The sequence below is a fragment of the Anser cygnoides genome, chromosome 4, assembly GCF_040182565.1.
Source record: "Anser cygnoides isolate HZ-2024a breed goose chromosome 4, Taihu_goose_T2T_genome, whole genome shotgun sequence".
In the NCBI taxonomy this organism is placed as follows: domain Eukaryota; kingdom Metazoa; phylum Chordata; class Aves; order Anseriformes; family Anatidae; genus Anser; species Anser cygnoides.
In genome coordinates this window covers 28,648,750-28,672,958 of record NC_089876.1, presented here as the reverse complement: position 1 = coordinate 28,672,958, position 24,209 = coordinate 28,648,750, and the positions used below count along the sequence as shown (strand labels likewise).

Below are 24,209 nucleotides of genomic sequence, written 5' to 3'. Positions count from 1 at the left end.
TGTATTGAAGTCAGTGGGGGTGCAATGGCTATATGCAGTAAGTTCTGACCTTTTAGCTGCTTGCAGGTTTTTTTTTTTGGAGGGAGAAACAGCGTATTTAAAAGCTACTTTTATTATAAATCACACAACTGTGAGTGATATTTTTGTTTTGCCATTGTACGTATGTATATATATAGCTTACTGAGCACAATACAATACAATAGTGTTTATTGCTTATTTAGCAAGAATTCCCTTGATCAAGAGACATGCTATTTAAAACATATGCTGAAATTTTCTAATGGAATAAATACATGACAGACTGTAGGCCAGCACTGTTTTTCACTGATTGCCTCTTCTCCCCAACAGTGTGAAAATCATAGGCTATTTGTGATAATTTCAGCTTTCAAACAAATAATCAGAAGGCATCAGTTGTGAAGAGGCAGGAATGGCAATAAACAACTCTGAATCTTTATGCTATCTAATAACATTTCTACTTAAAACCCTCAAGCAGCCTGCTAGGTAATTTCCAAAAGAGAAGCTCCTACAACCCCTGCTCCCATTGAGATCAATGAACATTTTTTGTTGACTTTAATAGCAACTGGATTTGGCCCAGAGCCAACATAGACTAAAAAAGGACCATACAGAAGAACTCGTAATCTGAAACACAGGCTAAGGAGTAAAATAAAGAATGATGTGCCAAAACAGAGACTAGTTTTTCAAAGGTTCTGGAGAGTTTCTATTCACCCTCTGCTCCCGATTCTGAGATAGGAAAGCACGTAGGTGCATCCAGTTATGAAGATTATGCCGATGCCATATGGGAGCTAAATGATTACAACATGCCATGGGGTGCTTCTGAACCCGTCCCTCTTTCCTCCTGCGACGTGTGGAACAGACGGTGCTCCTTTGCAAAGCGAAAAGTATTTGATACTCCAATCAAACAAAAGGTCTCAGAAGAGTTACAAACTACCAGCCCCAAAACTTGTACAAACAACCTCAGAAATTCAGCTGACAACTTTCCAGCAGAGACAAACCATTTTGCCTGATTCTTCAATTAGCAATAATTGCCACGTGTTTATGTATCTGTCTCCTGTTGATAACAGACTCTCAGACATCAAAGAAGTCCATTTGTTTCAGCCTCCTTATTCATTTTTATCACATTTATATCCTACGATATTTTTTCCGATAAAGTGACCCACGCTGTAAATCTTTAAAGAATTCCCATCATCTGCTTTATTTATCTGAATCCTAAGCTCCCAAGATCCACAAGACAATGTTCCCCACTGCCCACCAAATTTCCTTCAGCCTTTTCCATTTGAAAATAGGGTCTCTACCCCTATTGTGTTGTTTTCCAGACTATTCAATGCAAGTGACGCAATGCATAAAGAGAAAACACAAAGCTAATATCTTTTACACACCAGACTGCAGAAGCTCTGCTGAAGTAAACTTACACTCTTGCAAAGCTGTGTGAGGACTGAAGCCTTGTGAATAAACTGATGTAAATAGAGGTGATGGCATTTCCAAAGTGTTGTTTGGAATTTGTTGCCTCAGTTGGTCTGCCATAGCAATCAGTAAGAGCTGAGTGCCTCAGTCTACTGTTGCAGTTTAAAAAATCACAAGGATTTTCTAAATCTGCATTTCCCAACTGGCTATTCTTTCAGAATCCATAGCTTTGATCTTTCCTCAATGACCCGTTAATCTCAGCAAGACCCAGAGCAACATTTACGCACTGTGAAAAACAGAATAATGTACTAAGGACTCATCATCATTCATACTCAAAATCTGTTTGAACTGGATTTAATTACATCGTGCATCTGACTTTGGCATGCTGGAGTCAAGGTTTAACACAGAATTTAACACCTCTGTTCTGGGCAAAAGATAGTTTACTCATTCCCAAAACACCAAGCATTTGCTGTTTATTTACCATCACCTGTTTTCTTATGCACTTACTTTTCTTTTTAACCTTCTTTGTGGCAGAAAAGCCTTCTTTGTCCTAAAACACCCACATCTCAGCCCTGAATAAATACACCAGGTTCAGTTTCTAGCATCACTACATCAAACCGAAAATTGGTGTAACCTCTGTGAAGCCAGTAGATTTATACAAGTATTGATAGTGCACATACAATGTAAGTTGGAGCCAATCTTAATTCCTTGCATACCTTGAACAGTGCTAGTTAGAATAGAAACATGGGAGTGCATAGTGAAAATTAGATGATGCCACGGGGGTGTTGCCAAACTCTCTGCAGTGGAGGTTGATTGCCCAGGGTAAAACAATCATCACATCTGCTCTAATCACTGGGTTTTGAAAGGAACTGACTGAAAATTCGGTACCTCTGTTGTGTGCTTTAATGATAAAAAAATCAGGAAAAGAACATCAGAAGAACTTTTATCAGCAAGGAGCCAGTCTTCCAAACACTCACTGCCAAGCGCTGGCATCCAACCAAGAGGGGTTTCATTGACTGCAGAGTAGAAGAGACAAAGTAAAATCAATATCCAAAAAGCTGATGAAAATGTGTGTTTAGAAGATGATGATATTCCTAGGCGATTGCGTGACCTAGACAGAAAGCATGGTGGCGGGGTAAAAAGAGCCATCCGTATATATTTTTCATACAGCTGTAAATCAAACAAAGAACTCTTTCAAGATAGAAAACCGTCCCATCCACCAGCAGCCTGGAGACTGACAAACTCGTTTCCTGCCAGCTACCTAGTCACTGCACTTCATCCTCTTGGCCACAGGATGGCAATGTTGATCCACAGCAATAATCCAGCTCCCTTGTCCAGAAGAAGGAACGGCTGGTCTCCAGCGCGGCAGCTGGAATCTAAGCTAGGTCTCCTAAATCAACTTAAAATAAAATTTCTTATGTCTTAACTTCATGCGAATTTGCTGGGTTTTCTTCTTTGGGGGAAAAAAAGTCCCTATTGCTCTGTATTTATATAAATTATACGATAGTAGGTGGATTGCAAATCTTGGCACATAATGATGTGATTATCCTTGTTATGAGAGGGCTGGATAATTTCAGTGGAGGTTTTGTCTGAGTGGCAATCCATCCTTCTGGGAAAGCTGATCTTTTCCAGCAAGAGTGAAGGCTAGCCCAAGAGCAGAGGACAACTCTTCCTCCTTGTGGTACATGTCACCAGTTGAATGCAAATGTTCAGTCAGGACCTCCTGAAACATTTATTGGTTTGCAGCTCCCAAATTACAAACTCAGTTCTCCACAAGAACAGAGCAAACAGGAGAGTGTCTGACGGTTTCGCTGGGGAAAGGCACAAATGACATGAGAAAATTTCTTCTTTGAAAAGTCCAGCATAAATTTTCTCCTAAAGAGCGGTTTGTTCCAGGTCCATTTGCGAGTGTTTGCATCTAGCATAGCCTGTACATCTCTTCTGGGCTGTGCAGGAATAACTACGCAGCAAGCCGAGCTGTTCGGGGCTCCTGCAGTGGCTTCAGGCTCTGCAGGGCACCTAGTGATGGCTGCCACCCATCAGCCTTCCAGTCAGCTCCAATTCTTCAGTGTAACCCATCAGGACAGACCACAGGACTAGGAAATTAGAGGAATTAGAGATAGAGGGCAATTTACAAAGTCTAAATTTACTTAAAGGACTTTCTAGTCTATCCCAGCAGACAGACAACACAATGGGTACATCCAAGGGTGCATCTCACTTAGGTTCTCAGGATCAGGTCAGGAACTTCAGAGAACACCTCAAATCCCAACTTAGGTGCTCAGAAGTGGTGGATGGAAAAAACCACTCCATTTCTGTTGACCACAGGAGCTAGGAAGCTCAGCCATTGCAATCTGTTCCCTTGGGTGTCTACACGAAGCTTTATTGACTTGAAAGAGATGAGTCAATCAGGAGAGCAAGGCAAGAGGGAGAGAAAGGATCGCTTGCTTACTTGCTTGCTTCTTCTAAATTATCGGCAATTCTTGTCAGCACCAAAAAAATGACGTCTCAGAAATCATTCTAGTCTTTATAACAAGTGAAGCAAACATGTTCGAACAGAATTTTCTGTGTTCACATGCAAGAGTAATGCCATTGCGGCCATCATGATGTAAGGATACAAGCGAGGCGAGGTTTCTATAGGGTTATCCATTTCACCCCTTTTCAGACCAATTGCTGCTGTTGGAAATAACCAACAGTAGGTCAGTTACAAAAAATAAAGGTCTGGGCTATGCAAGTCTTTTCTGTCTATATGAATTGGACTCAAATCCTAGCTTGATACTGCAGTACTGCAGAGAGGTATTTTATTAAAATATTTATTACTTCCTGCTTTCTTGAAACCTAATACCTATGTATTTCTCTCCCAGCCACATGAAGATCCCCCATACATCAATAAGCAAATAAGAGCAGAAATGGCCCTGGTGCCCATCGCAGTCCTGCTGGCACACCTTCTGCCCGGCCCTGCCTAGGGAGGAGTACCAGAACAAGGGGGCTCATTTTAAGGCAGCGGGAGACTGCCTGCAGGCTGGGAGAGCTGCTTTGCTTGCAGGCTCCTATGTCCCAGTGCTTTGTGCGGTCTCATTTTTCTTCAAACTTTTTTTTTCCCCCAAGCTTTGAGGTTGGCTAAACTGCTGTTTCGCTGAGGGCTCCACAATGCTCTTTGTTAAGTGGAAACTGAAAACAAAGAGCCTTGCTGCGAGATCTTTCTCTGTCTCCTCTAGAAGTAAAAGCCAGATATCCACAGCTCAGATTTTGAGCCGCTGATGGCAGAGGGACCTTTGACGCCTCTCTCCTTGCTTTGATCCTGTCTGTGGCCCCATCTGGGGACACTGAGTTAATGCAGCCTAGCTGGGCCCCCAGCTGGGCCCTGAGATGCTGAGGGCAGCACCCCCAGCATCCCCCTGCTGGCTGCCCCCGCCTCACCTCTCCCCCGGGCAGCAAAAACCATCGAGGGGGCTTTAGCGAAAGGAGGCACAGCGGGGACCCCGTCGGGGAGGCAGTGGGGACCCCAGTGGGGACCCCATAACCAGACAGGACGTGGCTGGGGATGGAGGAGGGAGGAGAGGAGCACATTGCCACTCCAGCTCCCATCCTCAGGGTTTTCCTCCCTGCTGCAGGGAGCCCAAGCTGGCGTCCCCGAGGGAGCAGGAAGAGGAGTGACCCCGAAGCCCCTTCCGTCTCCCCAGCTTGGTTTTCGGCTGCTAGAGCCGCTGCGGATCAGAGGCTGCCCGGGACACCGAGCAAACCTAGCAGAGACGGCAGCTCCCAGCCACTCCGCTGTTTGTCTAGGAAACAATAGGAAAGCCTTTGCCAAGCTGGAGCAAATTTTTTTCTTTAAACGCGAGGTAACCGAAAAAAAAAAGAAAAAAAAAAAGCGGGATGGGAGGGGATGGGGCAATGCAAAGCCGTGTTTCCCTGCAGGGCTGCTCCCCGACGTGAGCTCCGGGCTTCTTCTCCTGCCCGCTCCGCCGGGCGAGGCACGGAGCGCTCTGTGCCCCCCGAGGGGGCGGCCACCCGCGGGGGGACAGCGGCTGTGCCCCATCCGAGGCTGTGACAGCGACGTGCCCGCAGCCCCGGGGACGGCTCCGTCTGTCCCGAATGCCTCGGGCGTGTGGTTTCGGGTCCCAGAGGCTCGCCGGGAAGCCTGAGCTTTTGCGAGATGCCGAAATGCCGTCGAGGGCGCTAGGTGCGTGCCCCCGGCGAGGGAGGGGGCCAGGGCAGCGGCCCCCGCAGCCCGTCGGGGCGTGGGCAAGCCCCCGGGGGCGGCTGCTGCTGCCTCGCTGGATCCGCCGCTGCTCGCATAGAAAAAAACTGTCCAAGTCCTGTTCTCTGGAACGGCTCCTGGGCCGCTGGGTCCCCGTCCAAAAATGTTGAGCAATGCCGCAGCCAGCCAAAAAGCCATTTCCTACTCGCTCCTAGGACTTTTCCAGGGGACTCCAGCCTGGCAGAGGCTGGCGAGTTTACAGCCTCCGCTCTTGACCAAATCCAAACGGTGGCCGCGAAGACTTCAGGCCCCCCCCGGGGGACGAGGCGGCGGGCTCCAGCCGTCCGGTGGGGCGGGCGGCGCTCCCGGTGCGCGAAGGGGTCTGTAAGCTGGAGAGGCTCCAGGTACCAGTCCTGCCCGAGTTCAGCATCTTCTCTTTCCGCTGAGACGTGGAAATAAAGCAAAAGAGCGGGGGGAGGGGGGGGGGGGGTGCAGGGATGGAGATGGGGTCGCCCGCGCAAAGCGGGGGTCGTGCGTGTCCCGTCTGGGCTCTCGGGGGCGGGGGGGTTAAGGTGGGGAAGGGGACCTGAAAAGGGGAAGGTGGCGAAAAACAAAGGGTGGGGGAAGGGAGCGGAGAGCGGCGGGGTGAAGGAAGCGAGGGCAGAAGGTGGGGATGCGAGAAGAGGGGGAGCCGCCGGGTGCCACCCTGCCCTGCTTCCCATCCTCGCTGCGCGTCCCCCCCGCGCCCTCCGGGCGGGCACCGGCGCTGCTCTCGGAGCCCCGGCGGGGCAGGAATGCGGCCCGGTGGCCCCCGCCGTCCCAATGTGTTTGTCATTAGCGCTGCCCGAGCTGCTCCCCGCCGCCGCCGCCGCCGCCGCCGCGCCCCGACGGCCCGCAGAGAGCCCGGTCCCAGCTCCCCGCCGCCCCCGGGGGCCGCCAGCCCCCGGCACCCCGGCGGGAAGGCGCCCCCGGAGCGGCTCAGTCGGGGAAAAAAAAAAAAAAAAAAAAAAAAGAAAGAAAGAAAGAAAAAGAAAAGAAATACCAACAAATGGATAAAGTGAGAGAAAATTAAAAAAAAATGGGAAAAGAAAAAAAAATTAATGGGAAAAAGAAACGGGGGAAAAGGAAGGAAAAAAACATGGGGAAAGTGCCCCTCACCTCTTACCTTCTCCTCTCCAATCCGCAGCTATAGTCCCGCAGATTGTAAAATATCCAAAATATGTCCACGTCTTTTGTGACTTTCCCCGCTCAGCCGCGCTCCTTCCCTCCCGCTCGCCCTCCCTCCAGACCCGACTGCAACGGGCTCACAACCCGCGCCCCGTAATTGATTCAATGTTATAGTCCATCCTTCCAAAACTAATCATTTGCTTTAAGTAAATAGCTGTCAGGAAATGAAGCCCCCCTCCGGCCCCTTCGCAATAAGAGCCGCCCTGGCTCGCCCGGCGCCCCCAGCCCCGCGGCCGGAGGCGGGCGCAGGAGGGAGGCTCTTACGGAGGCAGGGGGGCCAATCTCAGCCTCCAGATTTCAGCAGCCTCGCAGGGGAGGGGGAGGCTGGCCATATGGCAGGGGGAGGAAAAGGGGGGAATCGGAGAGTTTTGCACTGCGGGGGGAAGGAAAAAAAAAAATAAAGGGGGAAAAAAAAAAAAAACTTTGGTGAAAAGTCAGAGGGCTCCCAATTTCGTGAATGAGCCTCCTCCCTCAGCCCCTCCAGGACGGTGGGTCACGGTGTGAGGTTATGGACGGGGAGCTGGAGCTGGAAACGAATTGGCGGCTTCCTCGTGTCCTTTGTGCGCTCCTGAGCGCGGGCACGGGCCGCAGAGCAGCACGGAGGGCTGCGAGGCAGCCAGAAGCAGGAGGCACCGGGCGAGAGGGGCAGAGCCGCACCGCTCGGGTTTATGAATGAAACCACAACGAAAGGCAGCCGTCGCCGGGAGCCGGCCGCCCCAAACCCTGCTGCTGTGCCGGGACCGGGGAAGCTCTTCTCATCCTCTGTGCCCTCGGCCCGGGAGCCCGGTCTGAGCTCGCCCGGGGCCCCGACGGCTTTAGCCGGGGACCTCCGCCTCGCCGTGGCGACCAGCGCTGGCCGGGGGAGGTGGCGGGGGCTGCCCCCGTCGCCCCGCTGCGGGGTCCCGGAGCCGAGCCCGGCGAGCGGGGCGATGCTGCGGCCGCGGGAGAGGGGGCAGTGCAGCCCCAGGAACCGAGCGGGGACGGAGGCCCCTGGCTCCAGGGAGGGCTCCGGCCTCGGAGCCGAGCCCCCGGGCTTCTCCCGCTTCCTCCCTTCCCGCTCCGGCCCGCCTCCCTCCCTTTTTTCTTTTTATTACTATTTTTTTCCGTTTAGGGCTAAACAAAAGTTTTGTCCTCAAAGTCAAGCGGCAGGATGCGGTGGTTTTTCTCCCTCCCTAAACCAAGGAGAGCTGAGCCTCCGGAGCGAAGATGCCCCGAAGGGAGTGAGGGCAGGCAGGAGAAGAACAGCGTGCTCAGGCCGAGGGCCCTGTGGCGAGGCTCGCAGGGTCCCCAGCCTTTTTGCACGCTCTCCGCTAGTGCATCCTCAGCTCGGGTGAGTGCACAACCCCGCTATTGCTTCCACATGTTCCTGCAGGAAACCAGCGGAGTCAGATCCCTGGTCGGAATGCTAACAGGATACCGTAATGCTTGTGAATAAACAACAGGCTGCGAGTGAGTCAAAAGCACAATGAGGGAAAAAATAATAATAAAAAAAAAATGGGTACACCCGGGTGTTCTCCACCTGGGGGGCGAGCACAGGCAGCAGCCCGGCCCCCCGAGGTTGTGCAGGACGAGCCCCGACGGGACGGGAGGGCTTCGGGCAGGGTTCAGCACCGCGAAGATGTGCGGCTGTAGAAAGTGCGTGAGCTTGAGGCCGTGCGGGGCTCGGGCTGGCACCCAGGAGCCTGCTTTGACGGGTTTGAGGATGGAGGTGACGCCTGGCGAGGGACCCGCCAGCATCAGCCGCGACGCCTGCTCAAGGAAAAGAGCAAAAGGAAGGGGAGAAGGCGCTCTCTGTTTGCAATTACCTGCCTCATTTGAATAATGCCTTCGTCGTGATCATTATCGAGCATTCGTTAACGGCTTCCACGTGGGATCTCACAAGAACGAGGGCAGAATAAAACCAAATTGCGGGCTCGGGACGGGCAAAAAGCTGCGGGCGGGGACCCCGGCGGCTGCTGCGGGGCCGGGCCGGGGGCAGCGGGGCCGCTTTCCCCGAGGTGGCTCCCCCTTCCCCGCCCCGACGGCAGGGGACGAGGGGCCCCCTGCCCGCGGGAGGAGCCCGGGAGCCTTGTCGGGGCCGTTCCCCCCCTCCCGGTGCCGGCGGTGCCTGGGGGGTGTTTGAAATAACCCCTCCGGGACGGCTCCCGAGCGCTCCCCCCGCCCCGTGTGGCGCAGGGGGGTCCCGTCCAGGGGCTTGGGGTTAGCGAGAGGACAGGCTGGGGGTGGGGGGATTTACACCACGGCAGCCCCCTCCCCTCCCAGCCCCTCTCCCCTCCCCCGGAGTGCTGCAGCATAAGGCATCCTGCCTGTTTATGTGGCAACAGATGGAAGCCGCACGTCTTAAACAACCCGGGCTGAATGGAGCCGCTGCCGCCTGTTTACTTTCCCAATCTGCAGGCCCCCAACACCCCCCAACACCCCCGCGGGGGCGGTCGCAGTCCCGGCCCCCTCCCCGGTTCCGCAGCGCCCGCAGGCTCCGGGCGGCGGGCACCGACGGGGCGGCTCGCTGTGGCCCCGGGAGCTTGCGGGGGGGCTGGGAGCTGGGATTTTGGGCTCGGTCGGAGGGCAGGGATGGGGCTGAGCGCCGTCGGCCACGTTTTAGGGATGCCCGGTGCCGGCTGAGCTCTCCCGTAGGCACAGCGCCGCTCAGGAGGACCGCGACACCCCTGGATGCACACCTCTCTGCTCATTAGTATTTTTCTATTTTTCTAAGCTTTTTTATTTATTTTTTTTATTTCTTTTTCTAAATATCCATTCAATGGATATTTCCATTCTCGGGCCCGCCCGTTTCCCGAGCAAAACACCGGCCTAAGCCACAACCCCTGCATCGAGAAGGGCAGCTCCGGGCCGGAGCAGAGCCCCGACAAACCCCGAGAGAGGGAGAAAACCGAGCGGCCTCTCCTCGCTTGTCCCTGTAAATCTGTGCCCCCGTCTGTCGCGGAGGGAGGAGAACACAGCAGCGGGACAGACGGGGACAGACCGGGGGCACAGCCGGGCTCCGCCGAGCCCAGCCCCGCCGAGGGAGATGCTCGGCCCCTGCAGACGTGCCGCGTTTACAGCCACGGCGGGGATTTTTTGATTTTTCCCTTTTTCCACAACTCCCTCGTTCTGTTTGTCCGACATCGGCTGTCCCCGTGTCGGTGGGCGAGCAGGGAGCCAGACAAAAGAAATTAACGGCTGCTCCCCGCCGCCAGCCTCCCCTCCCCTACCTTTATTTTCATTCACCCCCGAGTGGTTTAAGGCAGTGCCCCGTCCCCGTCCTGTTCCCTCTAAGGCCTCTGCTGCCCCAACATCGAGTTGTTTTGCTTTCGTTGTCACATTTGCCTCATGACGTTAAAAAATGCCAGAACAAGCGTGGCAGCCTTATTCTTTGCGGTGGGAAAAAAAAAAAAAGCTTTGTTTTTCCTGATTTTTTTTTTAATTTTTTTTTTTTTTTTTGGGACTGGGGCAGCACAACCAGGCTGCTCCGGTCCTAACCCGGTTTAGGGGTGGGGTAATGGGGCGGGAGCGGAGGCTGCAGGGGCAGCAGGCGGGACGCTAGGGGGCACCGCAGCCCGCGGGAGGAGCGGCCGGGCAGCGCCAGCCACCGGGGGGAGCGGGCACACGGCTCCCCCCCTGCACCGGAGGAGCTCTCCTTTCATAGATCCACACCCCCCCAAAGAAAAGAAAAAAAATTTAGCAGCCGCCCTCCCCGTTAGCCAGCGGGAGAGGGCAGCGCTGGGTGCGTGCCTGTGTCTTGCAGCCGGGGGGGACGGTTTTCTTTCTTAAATATAACCAGAGAGCCCGAGGAGGAGTTCAGTGGGGCAAGGCACACCCCGCAGACGCTTGGTTTCGCTGTTCGCAGTTAAAGGATCGGCAGGGTTTTGGGGAGGATGGGGAAGCGAGGATCCGAGCACTGCATCCCTGTGGGTCCAGCAGCAGCCCCGTGGCGAGCAGAGCTGCGAGAGCATGTCCTCCCTGCCACAAACGGGGATTTTCCCCCCAGAAAATCAAAGGACCTCCTCTGCTGATTCAGCCCAGGTTTGATTTCTACCCGTAACTCCTCAGACCATTATCTTTGCCTTTGTTCTTCCAAACCGCAGCAATTAATGGATTACAGCAGGACACAGACACAGCCAAGCCAGGCGGCTCTGTTCCTCTGTCTAGTTACTGTTGGTGCCAGCTTTACCCCTTCGGGCTGCTGTGCTCAGGGGCCCTGAGATCTGCACAGGGCAGATGGCTGGTCCCTGGGCCACCCAGGAAACAGAGGTCACCATCACCCGTGGTATCGTGACCACAGCCAGATCCATGTCAATGTTGATCCCTACCTATGCACGGGCTGGCCACGTCCACAACACATCACTGCCACGGGCAAGGAAGAGCCAAGGTAGGCTGAGCATCATGAGGTGCCCAGCTCTGGAGGGACCCCACAGGTCTGTCCAGTGACCTGAATCCCCCATGCTCCAGACACAGGTTGTCTGTTTTCTGCTTCATCCCATGACAGGTTTTCCTCTGGTGCTTAACATTTTGACAACACATCCCTTTGGAACAATCTGCTGTAGAATAACTGAAGCTAAGGACAAGGTTTCAGAGATGTAATTGACTTTGGAAACGGATGCCTCTCTTCCCTGGAAGTTTTATGCTCTGAAATACCATGACAAACAAAGCACTGTCCCTCTGTTTTCGTGGCACGGAGAGATCCTGAGCAGGGGTCTCACTCATCCCGCGATTAAACTCGTGTGATCAGTTGCTTTCTTTAGTCGGGAGATAGGAGGGCCCGACACACTGAACAGCCAGGGGAAATTGTTCTTCTCTTTTCTGTCGCTTCTATAAATGACTAATTGGGCTTTTCCTTTTGTCTGAGGTCAACAGGTTTTAGCCCGTACCTCATCTCATTCTCCAGGGAGTACTTGCTGCTTCAGTTACATGTTTATTTGCCTGTCCATTGTTGAGAGTCCTTTAGGGTACTCAGTTATTTGCACTTCACTTGAGTGGGGTGGCCGCAGAGGGAGAAACGAGAAAGTTAAATGAGAGGAAAATACAGGCACAGGTCAGTTCCCAGCAGCTGTGGACAAGAAATGACGGCTCAGGCTCGGCTTAGACTGGGGAGATCCAGCGTGACTCAAGCACAGGGCTCGTGGCAGCATCGGGGTGGGTTTGGGTCCTTGGACTGCTGGCTGTTGTACTCAGACAGCCCTGGTCTTAACCTAAATTATCTTACAAAAAAAGGGTCTAATGTGGAAACCGGGACAGATTCTGCATCGTGTAAATCTGGTGTAATTCCAACTTCAAGGGAAATATTCCAGATTGAATCTGGTATAATTAAGATTAAAAATTGGCTCTGGAAGTCTTTTCTTTGGCAATAAAGTTAGAGAAGTACTGTGAAGAAAAATAATTCAAACCAGAACATTGTTTCAGTGCTCTTTTAAATAACATATGCTATAGGCGCTTTGAAGGCATTTGTTCTCCATGGCAGCAGTATTTTAAAACTTTCACTTTGGCTCCACTGAGTTAACCCTTGAGAACCAAGTGTGTTTAAAATAGGCTACGTACACAAACACCATTTTGCAGGACATTCTCCAAATAACAGTAATTTTAAAATATCTTTTAGAGTGATATGATTGCTGCTGTGGCAGTAGCAAGCTGCCTGGTGCGGGTGAAGCCATGCACTTCACAAAGCAGGCAATGCAATGAGTCTGAATTTATACCTTACTTGTCATAGTGTTGTTTTTCTTTTTTCATGGTGAAAACTTTGTTATCAGAATACTAAACTCAACACACCAAGAAGGAGCAATTTCAGAAGGCAGTTTAGTGTCTCTGGGAAGCAAACTCTGAATGGTGTACCTAAAGGAATGGAGGAAAACTGAAGAGCCATAAATTACTCGGCATTTTTCTAGCTCCCATGAGTAAGATGACAAGCTCTCCTCTAATAGTCACTGTGTCCAGTGCCACGTCATTTGTGAGGCCTGTGTCACCAGCAGAAATGATTTCACCATAACTTTATTGCAATTGCTGAGGAGATGCTGGTGCTTGCCTTGTGTAGCTGGGCAATTTTTCCAGGTCTGGCGTTCAGCCCCAATGAAATCACGAGGTCTGTCATTCCTATAGTGGTCCCAGATTTTCACCACAGGTTAATCAGATCTTTCTTCAGGGTGTGGAGAAAAAAAAAAAAAAAAAAAAAAGAGGGGAAAAATAAGAATCAGCTGTGCCTGTCTTTGATTCCTTGTGGCACAGAAATAATACGGTCTTGGAAAACGTGTTTTCCACTTTTTAAGTGGGGTGGGGAAGTAGGAGGGGTTAAATCTTTCAAAAGCACAGGAACACTGAGCCTTGTCACCCCTATTTTTTGCCAGAGGACCCCTTGCTGAACCAGCAAAAGAGGATCTCACTATAACACTGACTCTTTCACTTGACAACCTTTCAAGCTACTTGATGAGCAGGTTCGTAGAGCTAGGGAGCAGTGAGACACGTCCTGCCCCAAACCTGCTGCTGCAAGGAGCTTAGCATCCGTCCTCCCTGTATGGGTGCTCCGGAGGGAGGCAGGGAGATGGGAAACAAGCACAGGAGAGACCAGACGGAGCCCCAAATGGACCTGCAGATGGGGCCCATCTGAGGTTTCTTTCAGAGAAAGTGAATTGTGGGATAATCCCTCACCTTTCTGGCCCCTGCTCCCATCCGTGTTTTGCTCCCTTTGTCCCAAGATAACAGGCTAAGTGCTGAAGGAATAGTAGTAATGACACACAAAAAAATGCCTAAATAAGAGCGGTGCTCTTATTGCTGGCTCTCTTTGTCTGCCAGTCGAGGACACCACATAAAAGGAGTAGGGTAGGAACAGGTCACTTCACCCCTATTTTCTATTTTCACAGTCAAAGGGAACAGAAACGTGCTCTCCTGAGTGTCAAGAGAATTCAGAATTTCCTTTCCCTCTCGTTTTGTGATGGGAGAAAACATTTGTGCAGCCAAAGTAAATCCAAATAAATTCTTGCAATTCCTATCCGTCACTGATCTTCTATTTTCTCTTCTTAGTTATTTTTCTCCCAATGTGCTCTACACTACTACAAGAAAAAGGTGTTATTTAAATCCACACCTCTATGAAACCTTGCTGGGAACATCTCATTAAGAAAGCTACAAGCAGAGTCTCAGGAGGTCCGAATGAACCTATGATGCCTGCTACGATTACTCTTTTCCGAAACATAGTAGGGTTTAGTCAACTTGACAACGTGAAGGGTTCGAGGAAATGCTTTCCTCCTGAAACATCAGCAGCTGTACAGCTGGGGGCTGATCAAAACAGCACTCGGAAGTGTCACTGCAGCCTCCACCGTGAACAGGGAAGTCTGCAGCACGCCGTTCTGCTTACGGGAGGTTAAAATATATAGGTAGTTAGACAGCTTGGGTGGACAGAAGCCATTGTAAATATCTGAAGAGTCAAGTGCCTTTTTTTTTCTGGGAGACAAATGGTCCCACAGCCCACTTAGCACCTGCCAGTGCCCCTCGGCTGCCCTTTGCCCCGTGGGACTGCTTGTTCTGACGGCTTCTAAAGCTCTCCCGGCTTCAAATTCCTTCTCCGTATGTTGGCTTTTTTCATTGCTGCCTATCCCAATATTGACTTAGGAAAGAAGGAGAGTTAAAAGTAGCCAGCTCCCGTGCTGCCTACAGACCTTCTGCCTAGCTTTGCTTTAGGACCCGAATCACAAACATTGGCTTAAGCTACCATTAGCATCTGAATGGAGATAAGGGTTGCAGGAGAAGCTAGGGTAGGCAGCTACCTTGTGCAAGCATCATCCCTCAATTATTTTGAGGAGTAGGAGAGAAGCAGGATCACAGCAGAGAATGTTTGTGTCCCATTTCAGCAGCAAGGGATTACTTGGAATTAAGGAAGTAACAAATTTGCTTAAAAAAAAAAAAAGTTACATTCCTCAAGGAGACCACTGGAGCCTGAGCGAAGCCTGCTGTTGGTGACGGGTAGCTTCAGCTCTTCGACTCTCCTTGTCCTTGCCCCTGTGCTGCTCTGCCTGGCCAAGCCCAGGGAACTGGGGGGAAAAGGAGGATGTCGGGCATGCACGGGTGGCACAGTTTTACGAAGGTCAGTAAACTTGGGCTCCATCAGACCACCAGAGAGAGTGGGTTTCCCAGCTGGAAGCACTCAAACATGTTGCCCTGCACAGAAAAACACCCTCACTCCAGCCTCCAGGAATGCATCTCTGCCACGGTTAGTAAAAGTGTCCCAGAATATCTCAGCGTCGCAGCGTTACACAAGAAGACAGCCAGACTCCGCATTCAGATTCAGGATTAAAAACAACTGCTGGATTCCCACCCAGAAGCAAAAATAAAACAAGTGAAGGCTGCGAGCACAGGCACCGTGGGCTCCCTCTGCCCAGCTCCGCAGCTTCTGTGGCATCTGCAGCAACCACAGCAGAAAGGAGACACGGCAAAAGCCAAACCCAAAGTAGACTGCAGTGACGTGTCCTCCGGGCAGAAAAGTTTTTGGATCTCTACAAATATTAAAACATGCCAGGAATGGCTGTTTTGACCCTGCTTTGATTCTGAGAGCAGGTGGTGGATCCCAAAATATCCTGGTGCTGGGGCTTTCTTTGGCAAGGCGTCAACACCAAGAGAGATCTGATGTCATCTTGATGTCAGAGCTTGAATATGATACATGGATATGTCAGCACGATGACCCACCCCCTGGGACGTGGGCCTCTACGGTTTGCAAAGGAGACTTGAGGACCGGCCCAGCCATGCAGTGAGCCTGGAGGGGTGGCCATGGAGGGAGGACGGTGACATGCTCAGGGATGTGCTTGATGGCATGCCCTGGCAGCAGCTGGGCAGTCCTCAAGGAAACACACAAGTGCCATCAAACACTCCCTGTAAACAGAGGGGCATCTCCAAAGGCTAGCCAAAGGTGGGGAAGCTCTGGGCACAGTCTGTGCTCCTGTCTCCAGGAGCTACATAGGTGCCTGGAACCTGAACAGTACCACAAGAGATACCCCTTACAGAGGGTAGAAGCAGAAATTGTATGGTCTGAGTGGTAAAGACCACTTGTTTGGTCTTCACGGTGGTGGTGACAGGTCCTCAGGCTTATTAAAATGTGTCATCAGTCCTCAAATTCTTTGGACAGAAGGGGGATGTTTTTGCTGGCAATTAGAGCAAACACAGTGATTAGGTCTGCATTAGGAGGAGGATTTAGTCAGGGACAGAGAAAACTCAGGGTAGAAGGAAGATTTAAGCCTGTGGGGAAAGCATGGGCAGAGGCTTGTGTCCTCTTGCAGGGATTCAAGTTAGTTAATTATGCACTCAGTAATTTGATAAAGCAGCTATGAGGCTACAAAGGTGCAAATTCAGACTACCTGCCGTTGTGTTCGTAGTAGGCTAGAAAACCTTTAGGTGTCTGAGAGTTACAGTTCAGGAGACCACGTCTGACCAACTACATGAAATTAATCAGCTAGCTATGTAGGGAAAAGAAGACCACATGCTCCAAAAATGCAGTGAATTCTCTGTGATGTGTAAATGAGGGGCAACTGTTGAAATCCACAGCATTACAGCATTGTGTTACAGGGACGAGAACTGGACCAAGAAGATTAATATTTTCCTTGAGCCCACTGTGATCACCAGTGATGTTTGTCACATTTGGAAAATGCAAGAAAACATAAAATCCTTAAGGATAACATTATGTGCAACAAGCTGTTACCTGCAGGAATCTGCTAGATGTCTCTGAGAAAAATCTGTCCGAAAGGTGGGATTCTAAGGAAAGTTTCTAGTGTGTTCATTTCACTCATTCAATCTATGTTAAGAACACCACTGAAAGGGCTTTGCTTTGGAAACACAGAAAACAGAGCCAACTTTCCACTTCCAGCATCTCCCATTCAGAAGGAATGTGCAGAAGACCTTGATACGATATGAATTAAAACGATTATGTCTTTGCCAGCCCTAAATTCCAGGAAGCGAAGCACACCATCCTCATCTGCCATTCCAGGCAACATTTGCTTTTACTCTAGCCTAAATACCAGACTGTTTCCTAAATCCTCAGAAGCTGACCGTTCGCTCAGATTCCTCAAGCTCTCCCAGCAGAGCAGCATGCTCTCCAGGCATTTCAGGCACTCTTGCATGTCATCCAAAATCGTTTTCTGCCCCCTGGGGTTTTAGAGGCGCCTCTTCAAGAAAAACAATAGGCTTCCACGGCACGTGGGGCTGGTAGGACACACTGCCTGCACAGAGACCCCTCGGTGGTACCTCCTGATGGGGCCAGGAGAGCCTGTGCTGTTTGAACGCATGCTAGCTCACAGCTCTGTAGGGGGTTTCATAAAGGAGATTCAGAGCTTCATGAAATCCTTCCAGAGGATAACTGCTTGCACTTATTGCTTCTTTGATTCATCTCTAACGTCTTCCATTATGCTACTTTCTATGCATAAGCACGTCCTCCCAAGGAGATGTAGAAATCCTCTGGCCTTGAGTAGACGTTTCCTGTGTAGATCTGAGTGCTCTGCCACCTCTGTGACACCATGGGTGCCTCACCTTCAAATCTTACTTCTTGGCCCAGGGAATCTGTAGGGAAGATGACAGGCATTGGAAGGATTGAAGCAAAGTGATAGGGTTTGTAGAAGATGAAAAAAAACGTGTTTCATCTGACTCCCATAATAACCATGCAACATGAGCATCCCAGGAGGATTTTCTTTTCCTCAAAACTCAAGGAAAGCTCCATATAGGCAGGACAATCTCAGCACATAATCCTACTATGCTTCACCTGGCCAGGGAGTCAGGAAGGGGAGAGGTGACAAGGTCTGGGGGTTAGTCCCAGGGGTATGAAGCTCTGGCACAAACAGAGCAGCACGTTTGGTGAGATGACCCATTTGGAGATTTCCTCCTGCCCAGCCCTCGGCCCTGGTGGGTATTGCCTAGCCAGTCCCTGGCTCTGCAGAGGAATTGGGCTGATGCTCTCCGAGTGTGGAATGCATCATGCCAGCAACATCTGATGCTCTTCAAAGAGATTACAGACTACATCTGGCGGAGGCGCTGGATTTGCTGCTGTCATGTAGAGGAAGGATGTAGATAGAGAGGCTCATGCAGTAGCCAGACAGCTATTAAAATGTACAGATTTTGATCCAGGGGACAATAAGGTCAATCAAAACCTTAATGTTGTTGGGATTCCTATGCCTGCTGTACGCTGGTAAATCACCACTCTGTCTGCTTCCCCCTCTTGTCACCAAAACCTGCTGTCTTTGGTGTCCCAGAAGTGCAGGGCTGTAGCAGAGCAAAGAGTAAAGCATGCCGAAGTGTGTGGGGTTCCTACCAGCTTCTGCTGAGGTAAGATTTTAGAAAAAATCATAGAAAAAGAAGTAACACTAAGTACTTTACTAAGTATTTTCTGAAGTTGCTGAGGGATTTAAGTAGTGAATTACCAATGATGTTACTCAGAGGCAGTGTAGTAGCTTTTAGTCTTGAAAAATAATTAATTAGACAAAATAGCATATTTTGACAAGCATTGTTCTTTCCAAAATATAAAAATAATGTGATTATTGCGCCAGATACATAAGAACTAATCAAGGACTCTGTAAGCATTTGGTCAAAAACTGTCCCTCTGTATATAGTATATAAAAGTCTTTCTATAAAAGACCGTACTGCCTGTGTTAGTATCCATGTTCCCAAATGCTCTATAAGGTGATTAAAAAAATTTCAGCATGATATACATATCACCTCATGTCAGAGGTCATCTTTCTGCATCACAGTGGGAGGAACTCAGGACAGGGAGTGAAGCTGAGCAGGAAGGCTTCAGCCCAACATCCCTCTGCAGCCAAGCAGTGCGAAATCACTGCTCGAAGCAGGCTCCTGGCAGCTGCTAACGTAAACGGAAAAATTTCAACTAGCCAAAACAGGTCGCTACTGTCTCCTGGAAATTTGTAAAAAGACTTCAGTAGGAGTTTTTAGTTTTCTCTGAGAAATCTCTTCTCTCTTTTTTTTTTTTTTTGACAAAATTATGAAGGCCCAAATCCTTAAAACAGAAAGATCCATTTAATACACACACATCTGCATTTTTTTATGATTTTCTTTTTCTCTTTCTCTCTTTTTATTTTTTTCTTTTCCCCAGAACATATAGAAGAAGAAGAAAAAACAACCAAGAGAATGACCGAAGTCCCCCTGGAGGTGTGACTCTCCCTACAAATGCCAGGGCTATCTGAGCCCCATGCTCCGACTGCGCCTGTTTACTTCTCTGTGCAGTGATGCAGTCCTGCTGGCTCACCTTCCAGCTGTTGCAACAGACAGCCACATCCTGAGACTCTTCCTCCGTCTGTCTTACTTCAGACTGAAGCACTTTCCCACTTACTGGAGTGGGGACAGGGGAAAACTGGGTCAAGAGAAAGTGCAAAGGCTTCGAGCTGTGCTGGCGACACAGGCAGACCAAATGCTGGGTGTAGCTCTGGACTGAGAGAGGGGTACACACCCGAGAGAGAAGGAGATCATGATGGGTTTGGTCAATATATGGGTCCAAGACTTCTCTAAGCAGTTTTGAAAACAGAGAATGGTGAAATACAGGGATGAGGCCAAAGAAATGCAAGTAGCTCCTTTCCAGCTCCTCTTCCTTCTGACACCTCCTCGTCTGGTTAAAGCTGATGTGCAGGACAAGTCTTCAACAGGCAGTGACTGTAACCTTAAGTGTTTCTAAGGTACGTCAAAAGAGAGGAGAATTTGGAAAAAAAAAAAAAAAAACATAATTTCATTAAAATATTGAGGAGTGCACGGTATGCTGTCTCAAGAAAATGAGATACGCAGTATTTCAGTAAATCAGATAACATTCATACAAGAACAACTTAGAAGAATGTGACTACACTGGATATTTAGGCTGATTTTTACCATGTTTGACAACTGCTTTAAAGAGAAATCAGAATTTTAGGGAGATATTTTCATTTCCTATATGCATAGCAAAAGGATTTTGAGGTGCAGAGGTCAGTCATTTTGTTAAAGGGTGTGGTGCTATAGATCAAAATGTTATATCATGGCATTAAATTTGTTTCATTACAAACTTTAATCACTATCAGGTTGTTATGATTCCTACTGGAGAACAACTTTGAAAAATAAACCAAGTCCTGATAGCACAGTTTTGAAATACTATCTCTGGCATTTCATTTGAAATCCTTTTGAAATGTTTTTGTCACATTATTTGCTTTTACTAGTTTGTTTTCCTGATCTGTGAGTTTTATATTATAATTTGGGTCTTTTTAGCAAAGAAAAATCTGAATAGCTTCCTCAGAGAAAATAATACACCAAGTTTGTATAGCATACTATATACTGCTTGTCACTTTGCTGATGACATGTTTTGCAGGCACAGGTATAATTTCAAGTTGGCAGTGCAACCTTAAACTTCAATTTCAAGAACGCTATTTTATTAACACGACCTGCCAGATTCCCATAAACTAACAATGTTGTGCAATGCTTCTCCCACGCTGCCATCCCTTAGCACAGATCTTTCTTTTTTTATTTTTTCCTCCAGAACAGAAGAGCATTGCAGCATTTCTGGAGCAATGTAGGTCATTTTACAAAACACATCTTCTAGAGAAAGATTACCAGAATCTATTATTTCCTTCTATAACTAATCCAGGAAGTGTCAAAAGCAGCTTGATCTACTGCTTAGAACGAATGAAAAAATAACACACAGAAAACCATATGAGAAAGCTGCATACAGAAGTCAGTCATTATTGTACTTTCTGTACACTATGTGCAAGCATGCTTTTTCCTGCAACTTTCTTAATTTCTCTAGATCTTCATTTACAATTGTTTTGTTGATTGTTTGTTTGTTTCCCAAATTGTTTGTTTCTTTGTAATATTTTGTCATTTATTTTTTACTGTGGTAAGAAAGAAGATTAGGGCTAGAACCAAAATAATAGACAGAGCCTGTCTCACAACCTGCAGACACATGCCCCCCTAGCTCCTCTCCCTGCCCTCTGTCCCAGGAGAAGACAGCAGAGCCAGGTCTGGTTCAATCACTGTGCAGAGGTGAGGTTGCTCTGGCCCTGGTTTTGGGTCAAGGATTGGGTGCTGCTGGACCATGAGAATCAAGGGACTCTGCTCATGCCGTGGTGGTGGGTCTGCACCAGAGGATGCTACAAAGGACATGATGGGATTCACAAGGAGACATCTCAGTTAAATGAGAAGTTTCTCAAAATGTTAAACTTAAAAAAGAAATGGAAAAAAAAATCTGGGATTTGTGGCCAAGATAAGAATGGAAGAACAGCTGTACTGAGTCAGACCATAGGCCCATCCTGTCTTTGACCATGTCCACTAAAAAGTAACAGACTAGTAAAGGCAAATATGTAAAGGTGCTTTCTCAGAGTATAAATCTAGACTGCAATGATTTGCATCTCAGAGACTGCTGGAGCCAAGGGTTTGTTTCTTCATGTTTAATAGTTCTCCATGTCCATGATTTTTTCCAGTTGCGCTTTGAACCCAAGCAGTATTTTAGCCTCTGGTACCAAGGATTTCCCTGGACATAAGCATCAGCAGACCCTCAGGAGGGATAAATACCACTGACAACATTATAGACACTGGCAAGGTTGGAGATGCTCAAAAGCAAAGTCAAAATGGGGAAATCAGGCTTTAGAGATGCCACTGAAGAAAATCATAAATTACAGCAGGCAATAAATAACAAGGAAATTCATAGGAAAGGTCATCATAAATTTTATAAAGTAAAGTACAAAAAGTCTAAAACAAACAGCAAGGGATTCTTCACCTAAAGAAAGAGGGTTTCCTGGAAAGAATTGGGGACCCACTGGATCATGAGGGGTGAAAGGAAATATTCAAAATAAACACACTATTGAGAAGCTGAGTAATTTTCCTTCATCTCTGTCTATCATCAGAAATGTGGAAATATGCCTGCCCTGAACTCGGTCACTTCCTTTGAGGAACACGAGATCTTCTTGGAGATGAGAATCTCAGAAGAAACCAGAGTTTGCAGGGAGTAAAGTCGCCAGTTCCAGATGTTGCCTATCTGAAAGCTGTGACCAAGCTCAAGGTTGGAGGAGCTGAGCAGCCAGCAACAACACAGTCCAAAAAGCCTCTCCAGAGCAGCACAGCGAAGAAGAGTCTGGTAATAAAGTGTATTGGCATCAAGTTGGGAAGCATCACTGATTGATAAGTAAGGGGACCAGGACATCAGGCAAAAAGGAAGAAGTCAAGGACTGAAGTTAGAAATGAGATTAAATCCATGATAAGAAAGTGCAAGGTCATGTAACAGTGGACTTTTAACGGTTTTTATTGTGGAAGAAGAAAGACTGTAGACTCACATGATAATTTTATGCTCCTAGGTGTGTAAAGACCAGAAGAAAATGCACGGCAAACAGACAACAGGATTTATCAGGATACAAGTTTACAGCAGAGAAATGAAAGAATAAGAGAAAGCACAGAAATAAATGGTTTAACATATATTGGTAAATAAAATAACTGTATAGAAGAAAATATCGATCATGCACATATTCCATGGTACTTTGGCTGGTAGTCAAAAGGTTTCCAACCACCAGAAAGAAGAGGCTAGCCCTCTCAGATGGTGGGCTGGTCAAACCAGGTAACAGCCCAAGAGGCGAGGACAGAACACCTAGCTTTGCCATGGGAAGAAAGAACCTCTCATGGCCTTCATCTCAAAAGACCAAGCTCTGTATAGTCCTGAAGACCATGTATTTTACCAGAAAGCTGGGACAGCAGAGACAAGTGGGCATTGGAGCTGTTATATCCTGTTCCCAGCTTGTTATATCCTGTTCCCAGCTTGAGGAACCAAGCTATGAGCCATTGGCTTCTGTTATAGGGTGGAAGCATGTCCTTCACCAGTAACATCCTCCCTATAGACACTGGTTCTTCCCTTGCTGGTGGGAACTGAAGTCTGATTTTCCAGAGCTTTTGGATCCATGGAACAGGCAGAGATTTGCCTATACTGGCAATTAACGTTGAATTCTGACACTCCAAAAACCACTGCAGTTCAGAGAGAAAGTAATCTCTTTGTTATGACATCTAAAGATCCTAAATAAAAGGAAACCATTAATTACCCCAATGGTCCATCAGTTTGCTTGTTAGAAGTCCAGAATTTGCTCAGGGTTTCCCAGTTTACTGGGCAGGTCTTCAGAAAGACTGAGGGAAGGGGCAGAAAAAGAACAGGATTGCAACCAAGACTGCAACCTGTTAACTTCGCTGAGATCTGGTACGCTTCTCCGAGAGCAGCTCAGCACGGTGTTAGGGTGTCAGCTTGTGAATCCTCCCTTCTCACCATACAACCCTCCAGAAGTTGGCTGGAGATGACAGAGTACCGCAAAATACCTTGGCTACGTGCTGAATCGTCTCATTACACTACCAAGAGTAAAGGGAAGATATTGAGGCAGTCATAGCTAGAAGCTGTATTTGTGAGAGTGATCCGGACCTCATGTTATTTATATCTGTAAAGCGATTAACCCTTGCACTCTTCTTTCAACACATCAGCTCTATTTTCTTTTTAAAATGATACAGAGAACTAAGTCTGGGGGTATTTCCTAAGTAACTCTGTATGTGGCTGCCATCGTTGCTTGCTCTTGGGGGTTTCTCTCTCTTCAGCACTCACATCTAAATTTCTTCAAATAAGTGCATATAGGGGCTGGGGCTGTGCCAATCTCCTCTCACTTGTGTATGCTTGCTGCCTCCTGGTTGCTGAGAGACACAGAAGCGAGATTTCCCCAAGGTGCTGGGAAATATTTCCTTCTGTTTGCTCAGACACACAGGGCAAATGCTACCCTTACTCTGTGAGTTTACCTTCTCATCTCTCCATCTCTCCTTTTTCCCTGCTGCTTCCACAAATCAAAACATTCTGCCGTATCCCAAACTTTTTGCTCTCCACTGTTACTTCTTGCAGATACTGTAAGGGAAACGCCTGCTTTCCTTTTCTCTAGCAATCAGCCAGATTATTATTATTTTTTTTTAATAAATCTTTGTTACCTGGACTGGGATGCTGATTCACATTTGCGGGTGTGTGATTCACCCCCTCAAATCTGGGGAGACAGTCTGTGGTTCAGGGGGCAGAGACCTGTACTTTGAAGCTGAAGGATGAGACGATTTCTAAACCTCAGTTTTACGGGGTTTAGAAATAATTTATGTCAACTCTGTCCTCAGACTGTGCCGCATGGCTCCGTTAACACCCCCCCCCCCCCCCCAAAATCTATTAGAAAAATACACTGGTTGATTGCATCAATTTAAAATGTTGCATGTTTCCTGTGGAGTGACAAATTCCAGCGTGAACCAATGGAAAATGAGGTCTCTGTATCAGCACACATGGAGGCAGGAGGGGATTAGAGTCCTTTCAATAATCAAAAATGTATAAAGTTGGGGCTTGGTTCAAAGCCTGAATCAGAACCTATTGAATTGGCTGGAATGTTTCCAAAGG

The 24,209-nt window shown here is 48.6% G+C and overlaps 1 protein-coding gene and 1 long non-coding RNA gene across 6 annotated transcripts in view; one reads left to right on the top strand and one right to left on the bottom strand.

Annotated features, from left to right (window-relative positions):
* Nucleotides 1–8,669, bottom strand: part of PDGFRA (platelet derived growth factor receptor alpha) — a 36,616-nt gene extending 27,947 nt beyond the window's left edge. Inside the window, exons 1-2 of one of the 4 annotated variants that reach the window (XM_048049949.2) lie at nt 6,783–6,922; nt 2,308–2,435 (exon numbers count right to left, since the gene is read on the bottom strand). In XM_048049949.2, coding sequence (XP_047905906.1) covers nt 2,308–2,412 — 105 coding nt within the window. In that variant the 5' untranslated portion in view covers nt 2,413–2,435; nt 6,783–6,922. Of the gene's footprint in view, nt 1–2,307; nt 2,436–6,775; nt 6,939–8,649 lie in introns of those variants that run through there. The other 3 variants (XM_013172769.3, XM_013172771.2, XM_013172770.3) reach the window with 3 other exon arrangements.
* Nucleotides 7,216–23,973, top strand: LOC106030789 (uncharacterized). 2 transcript variants are annotated; one of them, XR_007158817.2, is made up of 3 exons: nt 7,216–8,174; nt 18,906–19,482; nt 21,670–23,973. It is a non-coding gene; the product is annotated as an uncharacterized lncRNA (long non-coding RNA). The 2 variants fall into 2 exon arrangements; XR_010831054.1 differs by lacking the exon at nt 21,670–23,973 and having other exon boundaries at nt 18,906–19,913.
* The last annotated feature ends 236 nt before the right edge of the window (nt 23,974–24,209 follow it).